Here is a 25,405-nt window from a genome sequence, read left to right as displayed (position 1 = left end):
AAGTCATTTCCTGGGTGCTGTACTATGTTTTAAAATAGCTGTCAGTTTCCCCTTAAACTCCTTGTCAAAATTTCTAAGCTTCAGGTTAGGCGGGACCATGCCTCTTACTAGTTCTGTGTCATCTAGGGAAATGAGTTTTAATAACCGAGCTTAGAGACTGGGTGGTTCACTTCACTGAACTTTTAGGCATCTGCTATGTGGAAGGCACTGTGCTAGGTGATACACAGATGCTTAGCACTCCTGCCTTTGGCATTTTTGTCTGATGTTATTTTGTCAAACGACAAAAACATAGTAGCTAAGAGTAAACTCTAGGGGGCAGACCTAGATGCAATTTCTCTGTTCCTTACTTATACCTGTCTCTTTGAGCAAGTTGCTTTATCTTTCTGATCCTTGTTTCTTCATTCTATGAGGCCTTCTACCACCTCAAAGGGTTGTTAGAACCTTTTAAAAGAAAAGTTAATATTTTGCATAAAGTCAAATTCTTGCTATTATGCAATAATGTCATATGATAGACGTTGTGCGAAGGCCAAACTTAGAGTTTGGAGACATTACCTCTGATTTGAGGTAGTTGAAGCAGCAGAGCTTCATGGGAAAGATGGCATTTAAACTGACTGGATCTTGAATAATTGATAGAATTTATACAGTGGCAGGGATGCAGATAAGATATCCTGGGGGGGAAAGATGAACTACAGCAAAGTAAGGAAGTTGGGAGAATGCAGGGTGTGTCCTGAAAACAGAAATACCCCTCAATAAACTCATTTCCACTATACCCCAAACCACCTTTTGGGTCAGTTACCTAAATTTGGTGAAAGATGTTATCTGTTATTCACACGCTCCAGTTTCCCTCCCTCTCTTTCATCTAAGAAGACAATTGTCTTTCAAATTAGACTTTCTGGGTGGAATACTTCCTTACTTGAGTTAACTACTCCTGCATTCTGAATATCCCTGTTGTCTTCACCCCCCACCCCCCCTCCCCCCCCCCACACACAGTAGCTTGCATGCTTCTTGAGAGCAAGGGAGGTACATTTTAATCAGTCTGGCCTGTTCATTCTTTGAGTATTGCCACTGAAACATACTAAATAAATGCTCAAATAATTTCAGGGGATGGGGGAATGAATGAATGATCCCGAATAAAATCATTTCCAACTGAATTTAAAATTTTTTAAAATACTAACTTTTGAAATAGATGTTGTCTGAGACCTTTGTAAATCCCAGAATTTATGAACACTCTTGTAGCATGTAATTTTCTCATTTGGAAAGGTGGGGGTAATGAGGATTTAATGAAATTAAAATTTCATGTTTAGTACATTTTAAACTGTAGTTAAAGAACATTTTTCGGTGTTTCCAGAAAGGTACTTAGAATTCAATGGAAATGCACAATATAATTCCAGAACAAATTTTAATTTAAAAAAATTGTTGCATACCAAAAGTTCACCCAGCTGTTTACACTTTGGGGTTTAGACATCATTGATTGTTTTTCTGCAAGCAGTGACTCACCACAGTTTTGAGATAAGTACTCTTGATCCCTCATACCTTGGACAAGATGACTCTGAGGAATGTTCCACAGTTTACTAGAGATTCCCAGTAGGATCAAATCCTAATTGCCCACAGCTCTATAACCTGCCATACTGCACCCTTTTTTAGTTTCCTTCCATTCCCTACCTCAGTTCTCCACTTTTTTTTACTGGTGTTTCCCTATGGTAACTTCCCAAGTAAAGTACTTGTACTAAACCTTTTGTCCCAGCATGTGCTTCTGGAGAAATGCAACGCAAGACAGTATGCAAAAAAACATTTTAGTAAGAGTTTAAAATTCTCGAGTTTTAGAATATAACTTTGGAGAAATTTGTTCACAAAGATTGTGAAGGCTTTGAAACCTGAAAATCTGGCCTTTCTGCGTGTGACCCGTCACTACTAGACCCAATAAGCAGAGGCAGAGATTGAATCTTTATGGGTACTTTATACAAGATTGCCTGTGATCTGAGGACAGCGGGTTCTCTACCCTAACAGACCATCTTAAATTCTATTTTAAACCGACCCCTTTTACAGGTAAGGAGTTTGGAATTCAGGGGAAAAGTTAATCTGGTAAAAGCTGCAGAAGCCTTTCATCTGTGTCCTGGGTGGTAGGCATGTCTCACTCTGGAGCACAATGGCTCAGATTCCATCATGAATTGCTTGCAGTCCTCATGAGGCATAAAGATGTAACTGCTTATAGTCTACTGGAGTCAGGGTGGGTTATACCTTAAGTTGCTAGAATAATAGCTTTTTCATTCATTGATTACTAAGCTTATTAGCTATTACCTAAACTAAAATTTTCTAACTTTTGAGGCCCCCATTTGTTTTATTTTCTTTTTTTAATAGGGAAAATTTACTAAAACAGATAGGCTTTTTTATTGATAAAATACAAGGTAGGTACTCAAACATTAGCCTTTTTTGAAAAAGGAATGGGCAGCTAGTTCTTGTTTGGAGGCCAGAGGTCAAAATGAGTCTGGGTAAGTGTCTCACTGTTACGTACTGAAAAAAAGGGATCACTAATGTTTAAAACCCAAAATGTAAATGGCTAGGTATTGTTTTAGCATGTGATTTTTAAAAAGATTTTATTTTTATTATTTATCTTTAGAGGGGAAGGAAAGGAGAGAAGGAGAGAAGTATCAATGTATGGTTGCTTCTGGTGTGTCCCCTGCCGGGAACTGGCCTGCAACCCAGGCATGTGCCCTGACTGGGAATCAAACCGTGATCGTGTGGTTCGCAGGCCCGTGCTCAATCCATTGAGCTACACCAGCCAGGGCAGCATGTGATTTTTTTTTTATATTGAAATTTGTTCTAAGTTTATATTGTATATATACTTTGTTTTTTTAATGTGTTCTTTGTTTTTATTTTTTAATTTTTAAGAAGATTTTATTTATTTTTATAGAGGGGGAAGGGAAGGAGAAAGAGGGAGAGAAACATCAATGTGTGGTTGCCTTTTGCATGCCCCCTACTGGGGACCTGGCCTGCAACCTGAGCATATGCCCTGACTGGGAATCTAAAGGCAACCCTTTGGTTAGCAGGCCAGTGCTCAATCCACAGAGCTGCACCACGGGCTATTGTACATATACTTTGAATTTTAACTTATCTTCCTGGCATTACTGAACATAAAATTAAATTCAGTTCAAGAAACTAAAGGTACCAGAATAAAAATACAGATGAAAGTGAGAGATAATAGGATAGCATAGTCCAAACATTTTCTTATTCCTGAATAATAGGGGTTTTTTTTGTAAATTTGCTGACAAATTTTCTGTTTCAGGGCTGGTTCAATTAAAAAGAAACTAGGTAGTATCTCCAAGTTGGTTGGATTCTGTGCCATCTGCTAACTCATCAGTGTTATTTTGGTATTTTTTTTCTAATTTACGATTTTATTTCTTTTTAGAGAAGGGAGCAGGAGGGATAAAGGGAGAGAAACACCAATTTGAGAGAGAAGCATTGATTGGTTGCCTCTAGTATGCACCAGACCTGGGACCAAACCTGCAGCCTAGGCATGTGCTCTGACCAGGCATCAACTGGCCTTTTGCTTTGTGGGATGATGCTCAACCAACTGCACCACACCAGTCAGGGCATGTTATTTTGGTGCTTTAAAAATATTCCTCAAATATATTGTAATGCAGGACAGTTTTACAATGATAAAAATATGTTGGATATTATATTAATAATGTCATATGCATTAAACATACATGCTTTTCCTAAAAGTGTCTTTTCCCCTTCCTTTACAGAATGCTGCCTTTTTATATGGTCTTGGTTTGGTCTACTTCCATTACAATGCATTTCAGTGGTAAGTTAACATAAAACTAATAACTTCAGTTGTTTACAGGAAATGAAGTATGTGTGTGTGTGTGTGTGTGTGTGTGTGTGTGTTCTTGTTTGATATACAGGGTGGGGCAAAAGTAGATTTCCAGTTGTTCAGATGGAAACTAATACAATGATAAATAATAATCCAAGAATAAATTTTGTGTTTTATGTACTCACAAGTGTAAACCTACTTTTGCCCTACCCTGTATTTGTGTGTATGTAATAAATACAAAATTTTTAATGTCTCTGTGCCTATATTTTTTAATAATCTCTTGAAATGATTAGATTGTTTTTTCAGAGATAATGATTCACATATAATATCAGTTGTGTGTTCCTAAAAGAACCTGGCATAAGATTCTGATTAAAGAAAGCTTAAACTATAGAAAGCTTTTAGAATTTCTCAGTTACTTGTTATGGACCAGTGGTTCCCAGGTCAATTGAATTAGGGAATGACTATACTCTCAGATCTCAAGGTGTGTGAATAAATGATCTATGATGACCAGTATTTTTGCCTTTTCAGACTTCTAGACAACATCGACTGCTCCCTCCCCTTTCTGTCCCCAACACACACCTGCACATGCAGACACACGTGGTAGTATTTACCAGTTTCCCAGTAACCGGGCAGCAGATTACAGATTCTCAATTCTCTCTTTTATAATACAGACATAATGGTACTACCTTCAAGGTCAGAAACTATATGTAATAGAAATATACAAGATTTCATAAACTGTAAAGTGTACAGCCCTGTTATTATGGCCTTTGGTCCCATTGTTTTTCTGTTTACCGGAATGTTTCCATTCTCCAATGTAAAGAAAATAGAATTTGAGTTGGAGGATTGGTATTCTGCTCTCCGCACTGCCACTTAGTTTGATCTTGAGTTAAATAAACTCCCTAAGTCTGTTTCCTGATTGTGTGTATGTGTGTGGTTTTTAAAAAACTACATGGTGATCACTTTTCCTTTTCTACTTTATGGAGTTTTAATGATTAAATAAGATAAAGTAGCCCTGGCTGGTGTAGCTCAGTGGATTGAGTGCGGGCCTGCGAACCAGAGGATCACGGTTCGATTCCCAGTCAGGGCACATGCCTGGGTTGCAGGCCAGTTCCCAGCAGGGGACTCACGAGAAGCAACCATACATTGATGTTTCTCTCCCTCTCCTTCCCCTCTAAAGATAAATAAATAAATAAAATCTTTTAAAAAAAAAGATAAAGTACATTTTGTAAACTATAAAGCCCTATGTAGACAGTTTTCATTTGAAATTTACCAATTTGTCAGTCCCTGTATTCTTCATAATTTTAAGATGAGTGAGTACTGTGAGAGTCCAAAGGAAGGTTTTGACCAAAAGTTACAACCCTCATATACTTTTTGGACACCCTGTGTATTATAGAGCTTTTAAATATGCATTGGCAGTGATTCAGTATGACTTCCCTGGAGATGAAACTTTATACATGGATGACTTTTCCTATATGCTTTTTCTTCCCTCTTTGCCCTTGGTCTTAGAGATAACTTAGTTTTTCCTCTTTATTTTGGAGGTGAAGAAAGCAAGGTGGGGGGTGTGTGTGTGAGAGAGAGAGAGAGACACTGAGACTGACTCAGTATTTTGTAGCTGTTTAATTAGTGGCAGAAGCCAGCTTATGCTCAGATTCCCCAATCTAATAATTTTTCTGTAATACCCTATCCCCAGGTTTGAAGATTGACAGGTGGTTATTTTTTTTAATACGTATTTGTGGTTCTCTTGGGCACATTGGTTTGTGTGTGTGTATACACACACACATCTTTTTATTGGGAGCCAGAAATAAATTTTTTAAGAAAGTGTTTTGTTTTTTGAAAAGATTTTATGTATTTATTTTTAGAGAGGAGACGGGAGGGAGAAAGAGATGGAAAGAAATACCAATGTGTGGCTGCCTCTCACATGCCCCCTAATGGGGACCTGGTGGGCAACCCAGGCACGTGCCCTAGATTGGGAATCGAGCCAGTGACCCTTTGGTTTGTAGGCCGGCACTCAGTGCACTGAGCCACACCAGCCAGAGTGCCAGAAATAATTTAGGTGAAACCCAGGACAAGGAACTCTACAGATTAGGAATGGGCATGTATGCACCACACCAGCCAGTTTTCACCTACCTGTGTGATATTGTGTGCTCCCTGTAGATTGAAAATAAGAACGTAAAATCAGAGTGAGGTGAAGCCATTACCAGTTCGAAATTGGGTTGCTTTAATAAGTACATGACTGTGTCAACTTTTAGGGGGCTTGTAGCCATAGAAAATTATATTTTGATTACTTACCTACATATAATTTCTGTATCCTTCAGTTGATCAAAAAAATGAAACTGAATGATATGAGGATAATGCAATGTCAGAATTAACAAGTGCCCTCTAGTCTATCAATCCTGTCCTGGTCACCATCATTTTTCATGTCTTGAGTTTCAGCTTTAGCTGCTTCTTAAAATCTCTCACGCCCTGCCTGAAATATTTTGGCTTTGTGTTTTCTGTCTTGCTGGTCAAATGTTCTTTCACAAACTTTGTGCTCCAACTTTTGCTTTAATTTATCTTAGTATTTCCCAAAAAGTCACAAAATTAGAAGGCATGGAGTGGGTACTTGGTCAGAGTTTAGAGTACAGCCTTAAGTGATAGGAACTTCCTTAGGTTAAAAGTATATTTGTGTTTTATTTATAGGTAGCAGCTATTAATTGCTGGGATCATGCATTTTTCTTTTTTTAAATTTCACACCAAATTCTTTGGGATTTGTTGGAAAAATGTTTCTAGAAAAGAGTGTGATATGCTTTTTTGTGTGTTGTCACCTCTAAGAAATTGCCTTGGATGTGTCAGAATGTTGTATTTCTGGTACATTTATAATTTAAATAAAATTTGATATTCAATAATAGTGTCTGCTGGCATTGATTAGATATTAAGTATTTGATAGTAGTATGTCCAATCAATGTGTGTTGTGTTGGGGTTAGTGACTGTGACTTAATATGTTATTAGGAGCAACGTTATTAAATATAGTTTTATCTGGTAACCTGTTTGTCTTATTTCTTGCCACATTATGCTGCCCAGTTTTCTTTTTTCTTTTTTTTAGATTTTTTAAATTATTGTTCAAGTACAGTTTTCTGTCTTATACTCCCACCCCACCAGTTTTTCTTTTGTAGTTGGTTTTGTTGGTTGGGTTGTAGCTCAGTTTTTCTACTTTTAGTCACAACCTCTTCTTAGAGGACCCCATGTAAGAAAGTACTTGAGCAGCTAGTGTATTCTCGTTTGATTTAGCATGATTATTCAGTTTTCTGGGACAAAACTTTTTATAAAAGACTTGCAGAAGGAGGAAGGAAGATACAAAAACACACTAAAATACATGTATCAGAGAGCTAGAACCAGTTTCTATAAAACCGTTCCTTTACAAATGCATGAGTGCACACCCAATTCATGCCCATGCATTTACTTGTTTTTGTTTATGAAGGGCTTAGTTGCTAGGTGTACCTTGAACTGAGCTGCTCCTTGCCTTTATATGAAGTAAGAAACCTGTATCCTTCAATGAGAGGAATTGAAATAACATGCAACAATAAATTACTCCAATTTGTAGGCACAGTGTTAAATATATCCCCCCTGAAAATTCTTATTAGTCCTATCTCTAGCTTGTAACTTTTTGCATTCTCATTGATCAGTATAAGAACAGTTTTATAGTGGCATATCTAAGAGATACATAATTTTGTGCTAGAGGCATAGGCATTTGGAAATTAAAGCTCCCAAATCTAATTGATAGGCCTGGTAAGATCAGTAGTGATTATTGTGTTGACATTGAAAATGATTAGGAGAATGAGGTGGAAAGTGAGTTTTTAAAAAATAAATGTTAACATGTTACAAGTAAAGTTTCTTTAGGATTCATTTCCCTAGCACTGTACCAGTCAAAGTATTCTTAGGGGTATAGGAATTTGTGCTGTCCTGTGCAGCTGCTTGTTTGGGTGTAAACATGAACCTAATGGAGTCGTGATACCATTGGTCCTGAGGCTCCAGTCTAGCATGGAGTCTGGCAAAAAACTTCATATTTAATATATATTTTTGAGCTATCATAATACAGGTTAATGCTCTTAGATCAAAAGTTTAATATCAGCATAATTCCATTAAAATAAAACAGTTTATTTTAACATGTGTTGACTTTATTATGTATACTTTTGTTTTGAAAAAACTAGTAGGTAACTAAGGCAGTTTTGGCAAGGTTATGCTTACCAGTGAAATAGATTGCCAGAGAAAATGTAAGGGCTTAGAGTAAAAGTTGGAAATAATGGATAAAACCATAAATTTCACAGTAGGAGAATGGGAAAAAGTATCTTACTGTCCGGAGTGATGAAATGAAGACTGGCTAAAGAGGGCAAAAGAGCCAGGAGGTAGTAATACATTAGCATATGCTAATGTGAGTTTGTATATATTTTTTTAATTTTTTTAAAAAATTATTTTTAGAAGGGAAGGAGAGAAGAAAAGAAATATTAATCTATGGTTGCTTCTGGTGCATCCGCTGCTGGGAACTGTCCCCTGCTGGAATCTGGCCTGCAACCCAGGCATGTGCCCTGACAGGGAATCGAACCGAGATCTTTTGGTTCCCAGGCCCATGCTCAATCCACTGAGCTACACCAGCCAAGGCTATATTTCTAATTTAACCCCACATTTAAGGTCCTCTCTGGTCCAACTTCAAATGATACTTCTAGCTTTACTGTTCCCCTAAATATATCCTTTATGTCAGTTACACTGTATGAACATTTCCCTGAAAACATTTTGAGCATTCTGTTACCTGTGTAACCTAGTTCGTGCCATCTACTGTTTGGCCTGTCTTCTTCTTCTATATCCACCTTTAAAAAATCTTGCCTGTCTCTTCATTACTTCATCAAATCTATTTGTGATACTTAAAAGGAATCTCTAAATTTTCTAATATATATGTATAGAAATACATATCTGTTGTGTGTATATCTTATTCCTGATTCAGAGCTGGAATATTCTCCCTTCATACCGATAAGTATGAAAATTTATGGAATTCATTTATTCCTTCAGATATACTTGAGGGAAATTTCTGGACTCACCTTTAGTAGCCTGAGAAAACTTAAGGGTTTTATTTTGGCCCTGGCTGGTGTAGTTCAGTGGATTGAGGGTGGGCCTGTGAACCAAAAGGTCGCCGATTTGATTCTCGGTCAGGGCACATGCCTGGGTTGTGGGCCATGTGCCCAGGAAGGGGGTGCATGTGAGAGGCAAACACACATTGATATTTCTCACCCTCTCTTTCTCCTTCCCTTGCCCTCTCTCTGAAAATAAATAAATAAAATATTTTACATTTTTTTAAAAAGGAGTTTTACTTTGTTTCTTTCCAAATGTCCTGAGACTGTGCTAGGGATGTTTAGTCAAAGGAGACTTTTAAAAATGGCTTCTTGAAATCTTGCTAAAAAAAAACCCATTGTTTTAAAATATATTTAGCGCATGAGTGTTTTTCATAGGTAGTGGTATTGAGGTTTTTAGCTTTCTATCATTTCTGTTTTTAAATTGTTAGCAATGGCAGTTATTAAATGCAAATTTTTTTAAGCTGAAAAATCTATAGAAATAATTTTGTTGATATAAAAAAACTACATATTTTTAGATTTTAAGAAAAAGATGCCAATGATACTCATGCATAGCAATATGTACCTTTTCTGTAGAAAATTTTTTAATATTTCAAAGCTATAAACTTTTACATACTTTGTATCACAAAAGTAATTTTATAGTTTTGCATAGCTATTTCTTATGTTCTAAAATTTCGTCAGAATGCTCAGGTCAGCTGAATTTGTATGCTTTGGTGTTTTAGTTTAGTCTGTACTGTAGAGATCATGTTTTGGCTGCATGCAGTTCAGTGAGATATGAAATGTGGTAAAATGATCCAATTTAGTAAGTAGTTTTCTCCATGTACCCAATCCCTAGTGCACTCGTGCACAATTTCCCCCCTTCTCTCTGGATGGGGAAAAAATGAAGCACACAGGAGTTAAAAATGGGTAAAAAGTTTAGAAAAGAAAATGAACCTACATATATAACTGTATTTCCTTTATAAACTGTGGTGTAAAGTGTAAGATTTACTGTGCCACTGAGCAAAAATTTATGCAAGTGTTAAAAAGTTAAGATATCTTATGTCTGTATTCTTTCAGGGCAATTAAAGCATTTCAGGAGGTGCTTTATATTGATCCCAGCTTTTGTCGAGCCAAGGAAATTCATTTACGACTTGGGCTTATGTTCAAAGTGAACACAGACTATGAGTCTAGTTTAAAGGTAGGTTGTTGGGTTTTTCCCAAGACACAATGTTTCATTTCTGTGGGTTTTTTTGAAGGGGGGGTTGGGTGGGAGTTGTTAAATATTAGAGCATGAGAAATGTTGGAATGTATATTGGCACTTCAAAAGAAAATTTGAAAATTTACGGGGAAGAATGTTTATCAGTTATGAAGTGGAAAATACATTAGGTTGACTTTCAGGATACAAAGTAGTCATTGTGCTAAGACATAGGTAACGAATTACAACGTTAAACTTTTTCTTGTTAAAGATTTAATTGAGGTCTGCCATCAGGAAAAGGTGAAGGTTTGAACTCAGTTCGGACATTTGAAGCACTTCACTATAAGTGATTGGCCACTACAGAGATCAGAATCATTGACCATTTATTTGTATTGGTCTCACTAGAAATCTTTACCCTTTTATCAGTAGGGCACATCTGTAATATCTAGATTAGCTTTAAAAGTGTTCTCTGAAAGTCGTTTGTGCTGCTGGTGGATGAGTATTAACATAGTTGGGAAAAGATAAGTATTTCACTTTCTATGGAAATTTGATATTTCTCATTTTTATCTTCTATTGAGCTTCTTGTGTTGTCTGCCATCACTTTAGGTCTCACTGGGATTTTCACGAATATAGTGCTTCTTTGCATGACAAGAGCATTGCTTTTAGAAATGATTCAAAGTTCTAGGGAAAAGCTTAAGTTTTGGTGAATTTATGACTAATGTTTGTTGTGTTCTAAATGGCTCTGGTACAGACTATCTTGATTCTGAAGATAGGGAGATAAAGAATGATAATGATTTTACAGTAGGTTGTAATTTGAATTCACTAATAAGGAACGACTGAAGGGTTTTTTGAATTTAAACTATATTTAACAGTGCCTAATTGCACTAGAATTTTAAAATAGACAATTATGCAGGTACAGTTTCTATCTTTTATGAGTTTATAAAGAACAATGCTGATTGTAAGAAAAAGAAGTAAAGAGGCAACCAAAAACACTAAAACAAGTGGGTTATGAACTATTTAGATCACACAGTTGTCAAAGGTAAATGCAATTTGAGGAATTAGGCCCAAGGGTAGATGTAAGTAGTGTGAACAGTAAGGGATGTCTGGAAGTTTACCAGTGTTCCTCAAGATAAGAGTGTCATTTCTGAGACTGTACTATGAGATGTGCCTAGATTAGAAATGGGAAATAAAATAAGTTCAAATATGCCACCTTGCATAATTTATCCTCCTCTTAGACATTCACAGTGTATATTAGCTAATAGAGACTCTTGAAATGTTTTGTAGTACAAAACAAACTTACTTGAGCATTTTACCACACAACACACCTATTATGCATTGAATAAGTGTTTGGTAAATGTTGCCTAGGAAATATATTTGAGTCAAAAAAAGTAATCAGATATGTCCCAATTTGTGTAATGTAAATCTCTCTCTGAATATCATTACAGTGGTATTTTAAATAATTCTGTGGATGCAAACATCTGTTTCCATGAAGGTGGCATTATTTAAAATTCCTTTTAATCAGGGAAAACAGTGTTGGACAATGTTCCTGCTCATACTCAACAGAAACCTTCCTATATACAACTATTATTTCTTCAGAAATAGTTAAAGACTAACCACACGTTCAAGTTACAATGATTTTAGCAAAATCAACTTCCGTGCATCTTGTTTTGGACTTAAAAAATTTTTTTTAACTACTTGATATCATTTTTGTTTACTTCATTTTTATGAATATAGAAAAGAATTTTAGGAGTCTTGGAAACTTCTCTGCCCCATAATGAGGTTTAGTTTGATTTTTATGTTATCTTGTCATTGGCTTTTTAAAGGCTTCTCTGTGCAGTAGTCCTTGTCTATTTTCAGAAGAATTTTAGGTATCAACATTTTATTTAAGGAGAAGGTGGTGTTTCCATATATTATTGTAAGTGCTTAGCATTTAGTGTAAATGAAGGTAGGAATCAGAAGGAATGATACGCCCCTCTCCCCTTAGGTGGCTTCATGTGAATACATGTGGATCTTTTGATGACTTTCCCACTATGTAAAACTCTTTCTAGCACAAAGCATTGTCATTAATTAGAAGCTTTGACTGCAACCCAGAAACTGCAACTTAAGCTAATTAAAATATCAATGAAAAAAGTAGCTCCTGTGTGAAGTGCAACTTTCAGGATTGGTTGATTGAACTGATACAAGGTTTTATGATTTTCTTCTGTGTTGTATATTGGCTTATTTTATTCTTAAGGCTGTATTCCAGGTTCAATGAAAGTGAGATTATTCCTTTTCCATATTTTATGTAAAAAGATACTGTAGAGTAGTGGCATAGGTGCTTAGTATAATTCTGGTGTATAATAAGTGCTCAATAAATATCTGGTAATAATTTTCATAGAAGAGAAAGATCCTTATTTCCTTTGATCTCTTCAAGAATATGTCACTTTGTGTCTCATTGGCCAGAAATAAACCACATGGCCATTCTCAATTGATTCCTATTAAAGTTGTGGTTACTCTTAGACCACTTTTGCCCAGTGTTTGAGCAGGGCACTCAATTCCCTAAATACATTGTTCCTATGCTTTAATCCTATGGAGTGAAATGGTGGGTAAAAAGAGTATTTTGGTGTAGGGACTGTGAACAATCTATGTGTTACAGGTTAGGTCTTCTCCAATTCATTTTGTTTCCCTATGCCTGAAGAGGGATATTGCATATACAGTATGTTTTGGATACTAAAATATTTAAATAAAATACAGTTTATTTTCAGAATAGATTTTTTCCTTTTCACCCACACATGAAATGCATTCCAGGGCCTCCGGTTTTATTTCGATCTCTGGTAATTACTTTTTTCCAGAAATGTATCTCTAAAACAGATTCATTCTGTTTTGGTACTTTCAGAGCAAGCAAATTGGGTTTTCAAATTCGACCCTGCCATGTAAGCTAATTGTGTGACCGTGGGCAAGATGCCTAATTCTTTTGATCCTCTTTTTATCTGTAGAACTGGAATAACTGTACTTACCCCACAAATTCCTCTCACTTGGGTCTTGTATAGATATAGTGTTTGTGAAATCCATTTTTTCATCCTAGATTTTAATACTTGTATTTTTGTCACTTGTCCTATCCTCAGAAATGTGAAGTTAATGTCCAGCTTACTTAATTATATGGTGCTATTTTTCCATTAAATTGGCCAGTAAAGATTTCACATGTTTAGTGACTAGTGGAGTACCAATTCTTAATTTATTAACCAGGTTAACATTATATGAATCAGAGTCCATTACAGGGTGACATTTCTACATGATATTTGTTGGCTTTCTTCTCTGTTTCAAGTAATACTTCCCCAAGTGGGTTTGGTTGCTTTTTTTTTTTTTTTTTGGTTGCCTATTTAACACCATATAACTAATTCAGAATTATTTCATTACTTTTTAATGATATTAATGTTAATTGCTTACATTCATTATGTGTTTGAGGCAGTGTGCTATTATTACTTCAATAAAAGTACACTAATTTTGACAAATAGTTTTATATGATACCTCTAATTTTCATGTCCTGGCAGACTTAAAATGTGCTTCATGTGAAGCTACTAAATGCAAAATAACGGTAGAAGGCAGGAGTTGGGAGAGTAGGTAGGACACAGATACAGGAAAAAAAGATGAACAAGATCAGTAGAATAAATGGGTTCTTGATGGATGAATGAACGGTAATATATCCTAGGAATCTTGAGGAAGTAATTAACTGATTTATTATGGGAAGATATTTCACATTCATTGGCTTGAATCACTTTCCTATTAACTAGTGTAGTAGATAAATTAGCAACAGGTTTTGGGGTTGGGAGGTGAAGAGGCTCTGAATGGAGATGGGTCATTTGGGAGTATATTGAGTTATTACAGACAGATAGAAGTCTGGAGCCGAAAAGAAAGGCTAGAAATAAAACATATTAACATCTCTATTAATAGTATCTTTTTGTCTTACTTTTGTGTTACAGAAATTTTTAGAGAGACCAGATTGATAAACTTCAAAAAAAGAGCCTCTTTTTTGACAAGATTGCCAGGATGCATTAGCTATTATTCATTGGTGTGCGATTGAGTCACTCCTCAAAACTATTTTAACAACCTTGCTTTACAAAGATAATTGGAAGACCCCAGTTTGAGGGCTTTGAGGGAACCCCAGTCAGATGAGCTTGGCTATATAATGTTTCTCACGAGCCCTACCATCATTTACCAGTTTCAGTTCTGTGTCTTATTTTCAGATATGGAATCTTTAAAGTTAAGTACCATTATATCCTAAGACATTTCCCTAGTCTCACCCATTTATCATAGAATATTAGTTTTAAGCATGAACTTTGTTGGTTTTAAATCATACTTTTAGAATTGTGCCAGTCTGTAACAATGAAAAAGAAAGAATTTGCCTTTGACTTGAAAAGAGTACCTGACACACCTTCCCTTGTCTCACTTAAATGGTCCATAAACCCTGTTTTACCGGGAGTTTGTAAAAATAACAAGTTGTCTCCTCAGCCTGAAGTACCTCTTTTCTTTCTTCTCTCATCTATGTCTTTGGGATTCCATTATGAAATTGTCTTTTAAACTTCTGTTACAACACCAATTTCAGTGGACCTTGTGTTTAGTTGTAGATGTATAGCCATAGCAGAATGCCTGGCTTGTAGAGTAAAAGGTGATTGCCAACCTTTTATTCATAAGAGGCTATGTCTGCTGTAATTAAATATAGACAGAAGTATCACCTATACACACCATATCTATATATTCTGAAGTAAGGTTTTTTTGGGGGGGGGGCAAGCACATGATTTAAAAACTTTTTTTTAAAAGATTTATTTATTTATCTTTGGAGGGAAAGGAGAGAGGAAGAGAAACATCAATGTATGGTTGCCTTTTGTGCGTCCCCTGCTGGTAGTTAGCCTGCAAGGAACCGGCCTGCAACCCAGACATGTGCCCTGACTGGGAATCGAACTGCGATCCTCTGGTTCGCAGGCCCGCGCTCAATCCACTGAGCTACACCAGCCAGGGCTTGATTTAAAAACTTTTTTTATTGATTTTATTTATTTATCTTTAGAGGGGAAGGGAAGGAAATAAGGAGAGAACTATCACTGTGTGGTTGCCTCTCATTTGTCTCCTGCTGGGAACTGGCCTGCAACCCAGGCATGTTCCCTGACTGGGAATTGAACCGCAATCGTGTAGTTCCCAGGCCTGTGCTCAATCCATTGAGCTATACCAGCCAGGGCTGACTTAAAAATTTTTAAGACAATGGCATTTAACCCTGACTCTGCATTAGAGTAATTCATAGAAGCTTTTTTGTGGTTCACAGGGTGTCACCCTCAACCCACAGAATCAGAACATGCAAGATTAGATCTGGAATCTAAACATTGCTTCAGATTAATTTATACATTGATGCATACTTTTTGTCGATTAGAAAAAGTTATCTCATTGCTTGTCTGTAGGATTGGGAATACAGTTGAAGGGTTCTGCAATTGAAGAGAGTCATGAGATAATCAGTATACAGTCAGAAGTAAAACAATTTGAAGGGAAATAAAGTCTTGAAATTCTAGTTTTGTGTGTTAATTACATGAATACAGATATCCTACCTCCAGCTAGAAATCAGGTTCCTCAGTCTATATAAAACAAAATACTATAGTTATTTTGAAATATTGAACAAGTCAAAATCTTTTAAAACAAAAGGCGACTTTGGTAATAAAGATGTCAACAGAAATTGTAATGTGTGGTTCTCAGGCCCTCGCTCAATCCACTGAGCTACACCAGCCAGGGCTAGAAATTGTAATGAATCGAACCCTGTGTTAAATTGGACCGGAAGTCCTCTATAAAAAGAAAATCACTGCAGCATTTAAAAAAGATGTCTTAGGCAAATCCTCTTGACTTGGAAATTAATTTTCTGTAGAATGCTTTCTGCCTTGAGGTTTGTATATAGTCTGAACGGCAAAAGTGTCTACTGTATAATACCTGTTTCACACGACGGCAATCAGTTTCAGTCCTACAATATTTCGGTATGAGTTGCATATAGAGCACAGATGGCAAACACAAGGCTCACGGGCCAAATCTGGCCTGGCACCTTGTTTCTACCCAGTGCAGTGCTGAGTTCCTTGCCCCTAGTTAAGGAGTAGTTACATTTATACAGTCCTAAAATTACATTCAGCCCTTTGGAGGCAACTGCGAGACTGATGTGGTGAAAATGTGAAAATGAGTTTGACACTCTTGATATAGAGGGTGAGGCAAAAGTACATTCACATTTGTCAGTATGGAAAATAAAACAATAATTAATACATAGTAATTCGAGAATAAACTGTTTCTATACTCAAAACTGTAAACCTATTTTTACCCACCCTGGACATTGTAGCTGCTTCTCATAGTTGCAGGGATGGATACTGGATATTTTGCCATGGCATTTTTAGGCTTGGGGGCTGATTATCATGTCATTTCTGCTGGTTTACATGTTAATAAGTACATCTATTTTTGCATCTGGTTTATATGCTAGAGGTGAAACTGTGAGGTCAGCCATGATTAGTGTGGCTCAGTGGATTGAGCATCGTTCCACAAACTGAGGGGTCGCCAGTTCAATTGCCAGTAAGGGCACATGCTTGGGTTGCAGGCCAGGTCCCTGGCTGGGGTGGGGGCAGGGCATGGTGGAGGCAACCTATCAGTGTTTCCATCAGTGTTTCTCACACGTCATTGTTTCTGTCCTTCTCTTTCTCCCTTCCCTTCTAAAAATAAATAAATAAAATCTTAAAAAACAAAAACAACTATGAGATCATGTCATCCCTAGTTCCTCATCTCCCTTTAGTTTACTGAACGGTGTATTGGTATTTTTATTTACGTGGGGGGTTTTTTGTACTTATTTAGTTTTTTAAACTTAGTAATTATCCTGTAAGTTCTTTCAGTCTCCATGCATGCTTTTAAATATGTACCCTTGCCCAGTAATGTTTCTATATTGTTGCTGTTTGGAAATGTTTAGTATTTCATGATATTGTGGGTTTCAGATGGTGCTTCAGCAACTTCATTGTTACTTTCAAGATTGATTAAAAATTACTGTATTTTTCCATGCATAATGCACACCCACATTTTTGGCCCCAACTTTCAGGAAAAAAATGTTTTAATTTTTAAATTCAGTTATTTGTTGATTTATATTTAGACACTTGTTTTTATATTATAAAGGCATTTTAGTATTTATTTTTTAACATATTATGCTGTAAGAAATTTTATATAACATGCATATGCATAAATGTTTATATAGAATTAGTACTACCCATATACAATGCACATCCTTATTTTGCACTCAAAAAAATTGGACAAAATGTACACATTATACATGGCAAAATGCGGTATATAAAACATGGTCCAGAACTGTTTCTGTCAGGTTTCATTGAATGACCTTAAGTATTGATAGGTGAAATGTAGGCTAGATAATTTGAATTATGCATTTCTTTATGCTCTTTGTGGGATTTCAATGTAATAATAAAACTAAAATACTGCCATCTTAAAGGCCGTTTCTTTGCAGGTCAGTGTATATCCTTTGAAGGTTGATTTAGGAGAGTTCTGTCTTATATAAATATTAATTTGCGCTACCAGGATAGATTAGATTTAGAAATATATTGCAATGTAAATGTTTGGCTACTGTGCTGCTCTTTTTGTCTAGAGGAAAGCAGTTATAAAGCATGCTTTGTTTTGTGGTACTCACTTTTTAAAACAGTCTTATTTTCTGTTGCCATGTTAGTGCACTGAAGGGATGTTTGAGGGCATACAATGTGCTTAATAGGCCCAGGGAAAAAATAAAAGCACTTCTCAAGGTGTTGAGATGTTGGGTTTTGTTTTGTTTCATTCTGTTGAACATGGCAATAATATTTTAGGGTTTTTTTGTTGTTGAACATTGTATCCCTAGTATCTGCATTGTCCCCAGAGCATTATAGGCTCTTGATAAATTCATTTGTTGAATGGATTAAATATTCTGTATTTAAGACTCATAGTCATTTTGTTTGTAGTTTGCCCGTTCAAAATTTATATCCCTTACATATATTTTTAAGATATTTATTTATTTCTAGAGAGAGGGAAGGAGAGGAGAAAGAGAGAGAAACATCAATGTGTGGTTGCCTCTCATGTGCCCCCCACGGGGAGATCTGGCCTGCAACCCAGGCATGTGCCCTGACTGGGAATCAAACCAGTGACCCTTTGATTCACAGGCTTGCGCTCAATCCCCTGAGCTACACCAGCCAGGGCATATACCCCTCTAATATTTCGTTCTTTGTAACACTGGGTAGCTGACATTTGTTTATTTTTGTTAATCGAGGGTTCCAGTTGATCAAGTGCAGTTTTGTTGATTCTGTGTTGAAATACAGTACTGAAAACTTGTTGCCTCCTATGGAGGCAACCAATTGATGTCCCTCCCACCCCCATTTCTCTTTCTATACAAATCAATGAAAATATCGTCGGGTGAGGATTAAATAAAATATAACTCTTTAGATATTTTTATTGTTGATAGGAATGAACTTATTGTGGTCAGCTTTTAAAAAGTGATTTGTATTTTGGCTGTTGGTTACTTTAAATGCTAAAATTTGAATATACATTTGTGGAAGTACCATATTTTTGGACCATAAGACACACCTAGCTTTTAGAGGAAAATAAGAAAAAATTTTGAAGCAAAAAGTGTGGTATAATATTAATAACATAAATAACATAATATTTCACCAATGTAAATGTAAACAGAATTTAACAGCAGCATTAACAAGCATTATTCCTCCCAAATGGAGGGGGGTATGTCTTATAATCTGGAAAATACGGTAGCTTTTTAGAAAAGTTGAAAGAGATGTACTTTTTTTTCTTGAAGACTATACCAACTCTAATACTTGTCTTCTCTTAGTTTACATACATACCAGGTTTAATGTTGACAAACTAGATGTCACCCAGTGTTTTTGATTGATTTGCTTTCTTAAAAATATGTTGTATATTAAATTTAACATTGGAGGGGGGCAAGCTAATGTCATATGGTATAACTATTAATGGACTAAAATTGCCTATATATATATATAAATATATAATAGCACATTCTAAAAGGATAATTATATTTCATAAATGAACTTGAACACAGGATATTTGTAGCTTGTGCATTCTTTATATGTAGTAGTCCAGATAGTTTTTTAAAAAAGTTTTAAAAGGTACTAAATATAGTGATTATTGAAATATCAGTAAGAGCAGATAGTTTTAACTTTTATGATAATTCTCATAGTAATTTTTTTGTTTCTAAAGTTCATGTCTCATTTTGAGATAAACAATGGTGTTCTGACATTAATGCCATCAAACTTTTAGTTTTAAAAATGATGTGTTCTGTTTAAATTGTTTGTAACTAATACATTTTATTTATTTGACGAGTTAAACATCTGAAGCTTTTTTCATGTAAACAAAAATATGCACAGGGTAACTTGATAAAGTTCATTCTTTCCCATAGTCTTCATTCTCAGAAACCTGGCTGTTACTAGCGGGAAATGGTCAACATAATTCCACTTGGTTGTCTACTATGTTTTATTTGCATAGTATAGGTTTATCATGTTAGACCATACATACCTGGAAAGTATTTTCAGACATAGTCATATAAACTGAATTTAGTGCATTAATTTTCTTACTCTTTCCTTACAGCATTTTCAGTTAGCTTTGGTTGACTGTAATCCCTGCACTTTGTCCAATGCTGAAAGTAAGTATTAATAGCCATAGTTTTCTATATATGTTCAAATCACTTCATGTCAAATAGTAGTAGTAGTAGTAGTAGTAATGATAGTGATAAATCCTGTGCAGTTTTTTCTTGTAGAATTATTGAATCTAACTCTATTGGTTGTCATGGCTACTTGTACAAATGGAACATGTCAGATGAGTTATTGTGAACAGCCTGTATCCAAAGTAGATACACCAGTGAACTGAGTTGTTGAATTAAAATTACCTGCACCAGTGAGCGAGATTGATTATTTGTATATTAATTATATTGTAGATGACTTGGGGGAATTAGAAATGGGGTTTGCCAGTCTTTTAGGAAAAATGAGTTTACAAAGATTCATATGTGGTAACTCAGTGATCCTGCTGTGTAGTATTAAAATTATTGGTAATTATGAAAACATACTTGGCCTTTTTATTATATTTTTATATGTCATAAAATTTGAGGTGACATTTTTCAATTCAAAAAGAATGTATGTGTGAAGCATGTTCTGATACAGTGGTTTTCTTTAAACAGTTATTTTCTGTTGCTGTGTAGGTTTCCTTCCAAAAGCAGATCAGGTTGATTATTATGTGTTTATCAATAAGTATGTGTTACCATGTTTATGTAGTATACTTTAAAGTAGCCAATAAATATTTTAAGAATATTCATTGGGTTCAAGATGGCTTCCTTGAAAACTTTCTTATTTAAAAAAAGACACATTTTAATTAGAGTATATTAAAATGATTCATTCTTTTATTAAAAGCACTTTATTGTTTATACTATTACAGTTACTTCAGTTATTCCCCTTTTGTCCTCCTCTACTCAGTTCTCTACCCCACCCCCTCAATGCCCACACTGTTGTCTGTGTCCATGGGCCATACACATATGTTCCTTGACTAATTCCTTCTTCTTTCAACCAGTTGAAAATGAACCATTGTTAATGAAAATTTAAGATGAATCAAAGGATTCTAGGTTTAAGAAAATCAGTATTTCTCTGTGACTTCATTTTTAATCATATGGAAAGATATTAAGAGAAAAGTAGTATTAGTGTTAAAAATGCCTAAGAAGGATTAAATTATCTAAATGATCTCATACTTCTCCAGAGACAATTTCTTGAGAAAACGTGAATGATTTCCGTTTTCTTTAAATTGAAGTCAGGATTTTGTACTGATGAGTGTATTTGCAGATACAATGATGCAAAAGTAAAAAAAAATGCAGCAATATTTCAGTTTCTAAGATGAGGTTAAATTAGAAAAAGAACTTAACTCAGAAATTAATTTATAAATATATTCAGGTTATATAAATCATTTAATTTATGGGAATAAGAAAACAGCTGATTTTCATTTTTTAAATATCTAGTGCCTTAAAGCCAAGTGTCATAACTACTCGTCATTTTAAATAACTTCTGAGGGTTGTTTCATAAATGTGAGACTAAATATATTGGTAAATCTTAATTTTACTCTATTCTGTTGAGGCTAAAACTTACTTGTAGCTTGCTACTCCTGATTGAAAAACACCTATGTAAAGTGACTACCACAGGACAGAACACTTTCCTGTACAATTTGAAGAGGATGGTCCAAACTAACATCTTCAAGTTTACTATGCCTCTCTGTCTATTAGTTATTGAAAAGGAAAAATAGGAGGGAGGGTGACTAATGTCCTATTTTGCCCAGGTCTGGGGTTTTCCCCTGGGTTCAGGACTTTGAGTGCTAAAAGGTTGGTCACTCTAATGGAAGGGCATGAGCTTTATTTGGAGATATTAAGCCATTATAGTTAAGTTGATTTGGGTAGTTTATTTGATAGTGACTGATGGCTTACAGAGCAATATGGACTGTCTGCCTGAGCCAGACATTATTACTGTTTCAACACCAGGCTCTTTGTCTTTGTAATGCTTACATGTCTTAGAAATTTTTATGTCATCATCTGTTGTGTATGCCACAGACCTTGACTATTCTGCCTTTATGTTACCTTGTGATACTACAAAGATCAGAAGATAATAGAAAGTACAGTGAGCTTTTAAAAAAGTTCATATGAGAGATTTGTGTTTTATGGCACAATTCATTTATGCAGTTAAAAAAGTAAGCAGATACACTGGCTTCTAGAAATGCTTAAGAGGCATTCATTACAGTTAGTATTTTGAAAAGTATAGTCATGATGATGTAAGGGTTTTCATTATATGATTGCCCCTTGGGATAAAATTGTTTCCTTGAGATTTTAAAAAATTCTCTTAATTCTAAAAATAATATGTTAATTTCTGAATAAAGCTTAATCTCAGAACCTTTTATGGCAATATTTGTTAAAAATTCTACCACTAATTGAGACTTGCCAAGTGGAGGTTTTTCATAGGTGTATGGTTATGTTCCACTTTGAAGAAGACTTAAGAATTTAAATATATGCTGGTTTAACATTACAAAAGATGACATTGGATTTAGTAACTCATGGGATACGGAAGCCCTTGATATAAGGCATAGGAGTGAGAGTGATAGAAGTTTGGGATGGTAGTAGGGTGCCCACTGGCTACTGATCTTTTCCTTCTTTTTACAATACTTTATTAGAGGAGAAAGAAGATTGTGGGAAATGGGCATAGATATTTTATTTCTTCATCATTCCCTTAACCTGTAACCTAGTCTCCCTCCATTGATATAGTGAGGTGAGGTGTGGACTGGAACACAAGGAGAACTGTGCTCAAAAAGGCACATGAGGAATAAGAAAGCCTTCAACAGGTGTAGGTGAAAGGGATGTTTACATTGTAGAACTTTTATTATTATGTGCTTTCACAAAACTGATTTTTATCTTCTGTTTTTATTTTGCCTCATTTTGATTAGTTAACATGTGATATTTAATGCTATTTATGGTGTTATTTGGTACTTTTGATCCAAAAGTGGTATTGTTTTTAAAGTTCATTATATATTTTGTTTGTTTTGATGTTCATGTTTTTTTTTGTTTTGGGGTTTTTTTTAGATCAGCTGTTTCCAGGTGGTGGGTGGGTAAGGGAATAGGTATTGGCAGAACTGAATTAAAAGGCAGCTTTCCAGGCCTTGCCCCAGGCTCACTGCATCGTAACCTTGGGGATCTCTTATTTTTCTCAAGCCTTCTAGGTGAATCTTAAAAGTTGCGGGAATCAGCTCATGGTACACTCTCCAATACAAAACTGATGATAGCTGTGGACCTTGCTTGTAAAGATCCACATAAATATTTTGCATATAATTTTGAAAGGCTCTCAGGCTCCTTGAAATCCAGCTATGAAATTCGGATAGAACATTAAAGAATGAAAATCAGTCCTTAAGTAGCTAGAATTCAGTTTTGATTACTGGTTCATTGTTGCTTTCATGGAATCATCATATTCTGGTGATGTAGTATCAGGAAGAGTTGAAAATAAACCTGACATGTTTTTATCTGCTTTTCAAGACATATTTGTTAATCTTGGGTCTCTTTATTATTTTTGCTTTCCAAGTGGTTTGACTTTTTTTAAAAAGTAGTTAAAAATAATTCTGAATAACTGTTAGAGAAATGTAACAACTAATTTCCTCTGTGTTATTACCAGTGTCATCCTGGTCTGTGACTTCTTTATAAAATGTGTAGATATGAGATATGGTATAAGAAAAAAATTAGAGGTTTTTTCTATTTTAATGTGTTTTTTACAAATAGCGACTTTATATTTTCCACCTAGAACTCAGTTTTTAAATACCATGTTTTGAAACATAGATTAAAAAGTTTTCCCTGTTTGCTTAATGTGGCTACTTTAAACTTGTAATACTTATACTCACTGAAATTAATACAAAATAATATTGAATATAAACTATAATTGAAAAATTTTAAAAAGAAATATGCTCACTTGCTACAGATTTTAATTTTAATAATTACATTGACAAAATTTGGTAACCAATAATGAATACATACAGCTTTTTATCATGTTTGTATATATTTGTTTGTATATTCTATTTTATTAAAAAGAAAGGTTATTCTTTCTTTTTAAGGAAAGAATAATTTTAATTATTCAGATTTTCATTTTAATAATTACATTGACAAAATTTGATAACCCATAATGAATACATACAGCTTTTTATCATGTTTGTATATATTTGTTTGTATATTATATTTTATTAAAAAGAAAGATTATTCTTTCTTAAGTCCATTATTACTTAAATCTGTGTAGTGTAGACTGCGCTTGTTTTACATTTTATATTCTTGCTTATTTACCCCAAACACTTGTATATTGATTGATTTCTATTTTTCATCATCTTTGCAGTTCAATTTCACATTGCCCACTTATATGAAACCCAGGTAAGTGTTTAACTTACCTTACTTAAAACAAAAGTGATCACCTTTATCATTTTAAGTTAACCAGATAATTTAATGGAGTTCTGGATATTATCTCTTACATACACTTTAAACTTAGTAAATGTGGTCAAGATTTTGCTTATTGAAGCAGTTATTACAGAGTACTTGTTCTGTACAAAGAAATTTTATTTAATGTGATTTGTGTCTAAACTTAAATGTTTTCAGACTTAAATGGCTAAAATTAAGATGATTTCTCTTATTCTAAGGAAATGCCTAGTTTTCTTTTCAAAATGTTTATAGATGGTTGTTATAATACATTGCTTTTAGTTTCAGTTTTTCTTAAGATTGAAATATCCCTTCTATGTGTCACCATTAGAGTCACCTTTCTGATGTCATTATCACTACTTTTGTGCTGTTTAAAATACTTTTCAGTTAAATCGTAGAGCATTGTTTTTGTGTATGGCAGATTTCACTTAGTGGTACAATGAAAGGTATAACACAGACATTTACTGTAGTCAGTGGTATGGAAAATCAGGCATATAAATTGGTATGAGACTAAATATTAGCTAATCATAGCTTAATCAAAAGATATGTTCTATAACAGCTTTTCAGAGAAAAATAGATATATTAGTATATAATTTGTAAGGTCTATTTTGTTTCAGAACCACCGTATGGTGCTTTAAAAAATTAACACCAGATTCCTGGACACCAGCGCAAAACACACACACACATTCACTGAATCAAAATTGATGGACACTCATGTTTGGATACCCTACTACTCTAGTTGGATATCCTGCTACTCTATCTACCTTGAGGAGTTACATGTGAAAATTACACATATGTTGTGGATTGGAGTCTATTTCTCTCAGTGCTAATCCCAGCCTCCTGCCAACTGTTGATTTTTGCTGAATCAGCAAAGACCCCAGTGTGAAAGCAGATACAGAAGTCAGCTTCCTCTCCAAAGTTCTTTTCCTTGAGTCTTAGCTCCTTTTCTTCCCATTACCTCAGCTGCTCTCTGCTACCTTCAAAAGGATGAATTCTGATTTTTTTCTCTAGCTTTTTTAGTTCTTAGATTACTGGTCTGTCACTAGTTGTAGCAGAAGTTTTCTCACCTTTATTTGTAATGAGTGTTGTTGCTAGAGGTGGAATTCTATTTAACCACTTTGACATTTACATTTCATTATCTTTGGCTTTCATTGTTACTGATGAGAAGTCGTCTGTTGGTAATTTTTAATCTTGTGAAGGTAATATGGGGACAGGGCCCTCCCCTCATTGATTGATACATTTTATTGCCCACTAAGATTAAACAAAACAGAACAAAATTTATTCTAAGCAAAGTATATAATTATTAGATGACACTT

The 25,405-nt window shown here is 34.9% G+C and overlaps 1 protein-coding gene across 6 annotated transcripts in view; it reads left to right on the top strand.

Moving 5' to 3' along the window:
* The window catches only part of KDM6A (lysine demethylase 6A), a 176,115-nt gene that overhangs the window by 80,815 nt on the left and 69,895 nt on the right, over positions 1 to 25,405 (top strand). For all 6 annotated transcript variants that reach the window (XM_037037817.1, XM_037037820.1, XM_037037818.1 and 3 more), the window contains exons 5-8: positions 3,747 to 3,805; positions 9,970 to 10,090; positions 19,712 to 19,766; positions 24,013 to 24,047. In XM_037037817.1, coding sequence (XP_036893712.1) covers positions 3,747 to 3,805; positions 9,970 to 10,090; positions 19,712 to 19,766; positions 24,013 to 24,047 — 270 coding nt within the window. The remainder of the gene's footprint in view (positions 1 to 3,746; positions 3,806 to 9,969; positions 10,091 to 19,711; positions 19,767 to 24,012; positions 24,048 to 25,405) is intronic.

The sequence above is a fragment of the Sturnira hondurensis genome, unplaced genomic scaffold (assembly GCF_014824575.4).
Source record: "Sturnira hondurensis isolate 20B ecotype Veracruz unplaced genomic scaffold, ASM1482457v3 Scaffold0023495, whole genome shotgun sequence".
NCBI lineage: Eukaryota > Metazoa > Chordata > Mammalia > Chiroptera > Phyllostomidae > Sturnira > Sturnira hondurensis.
This window is presented reverse-complemented; position numbering and strand designations above follow the sequence as displayed.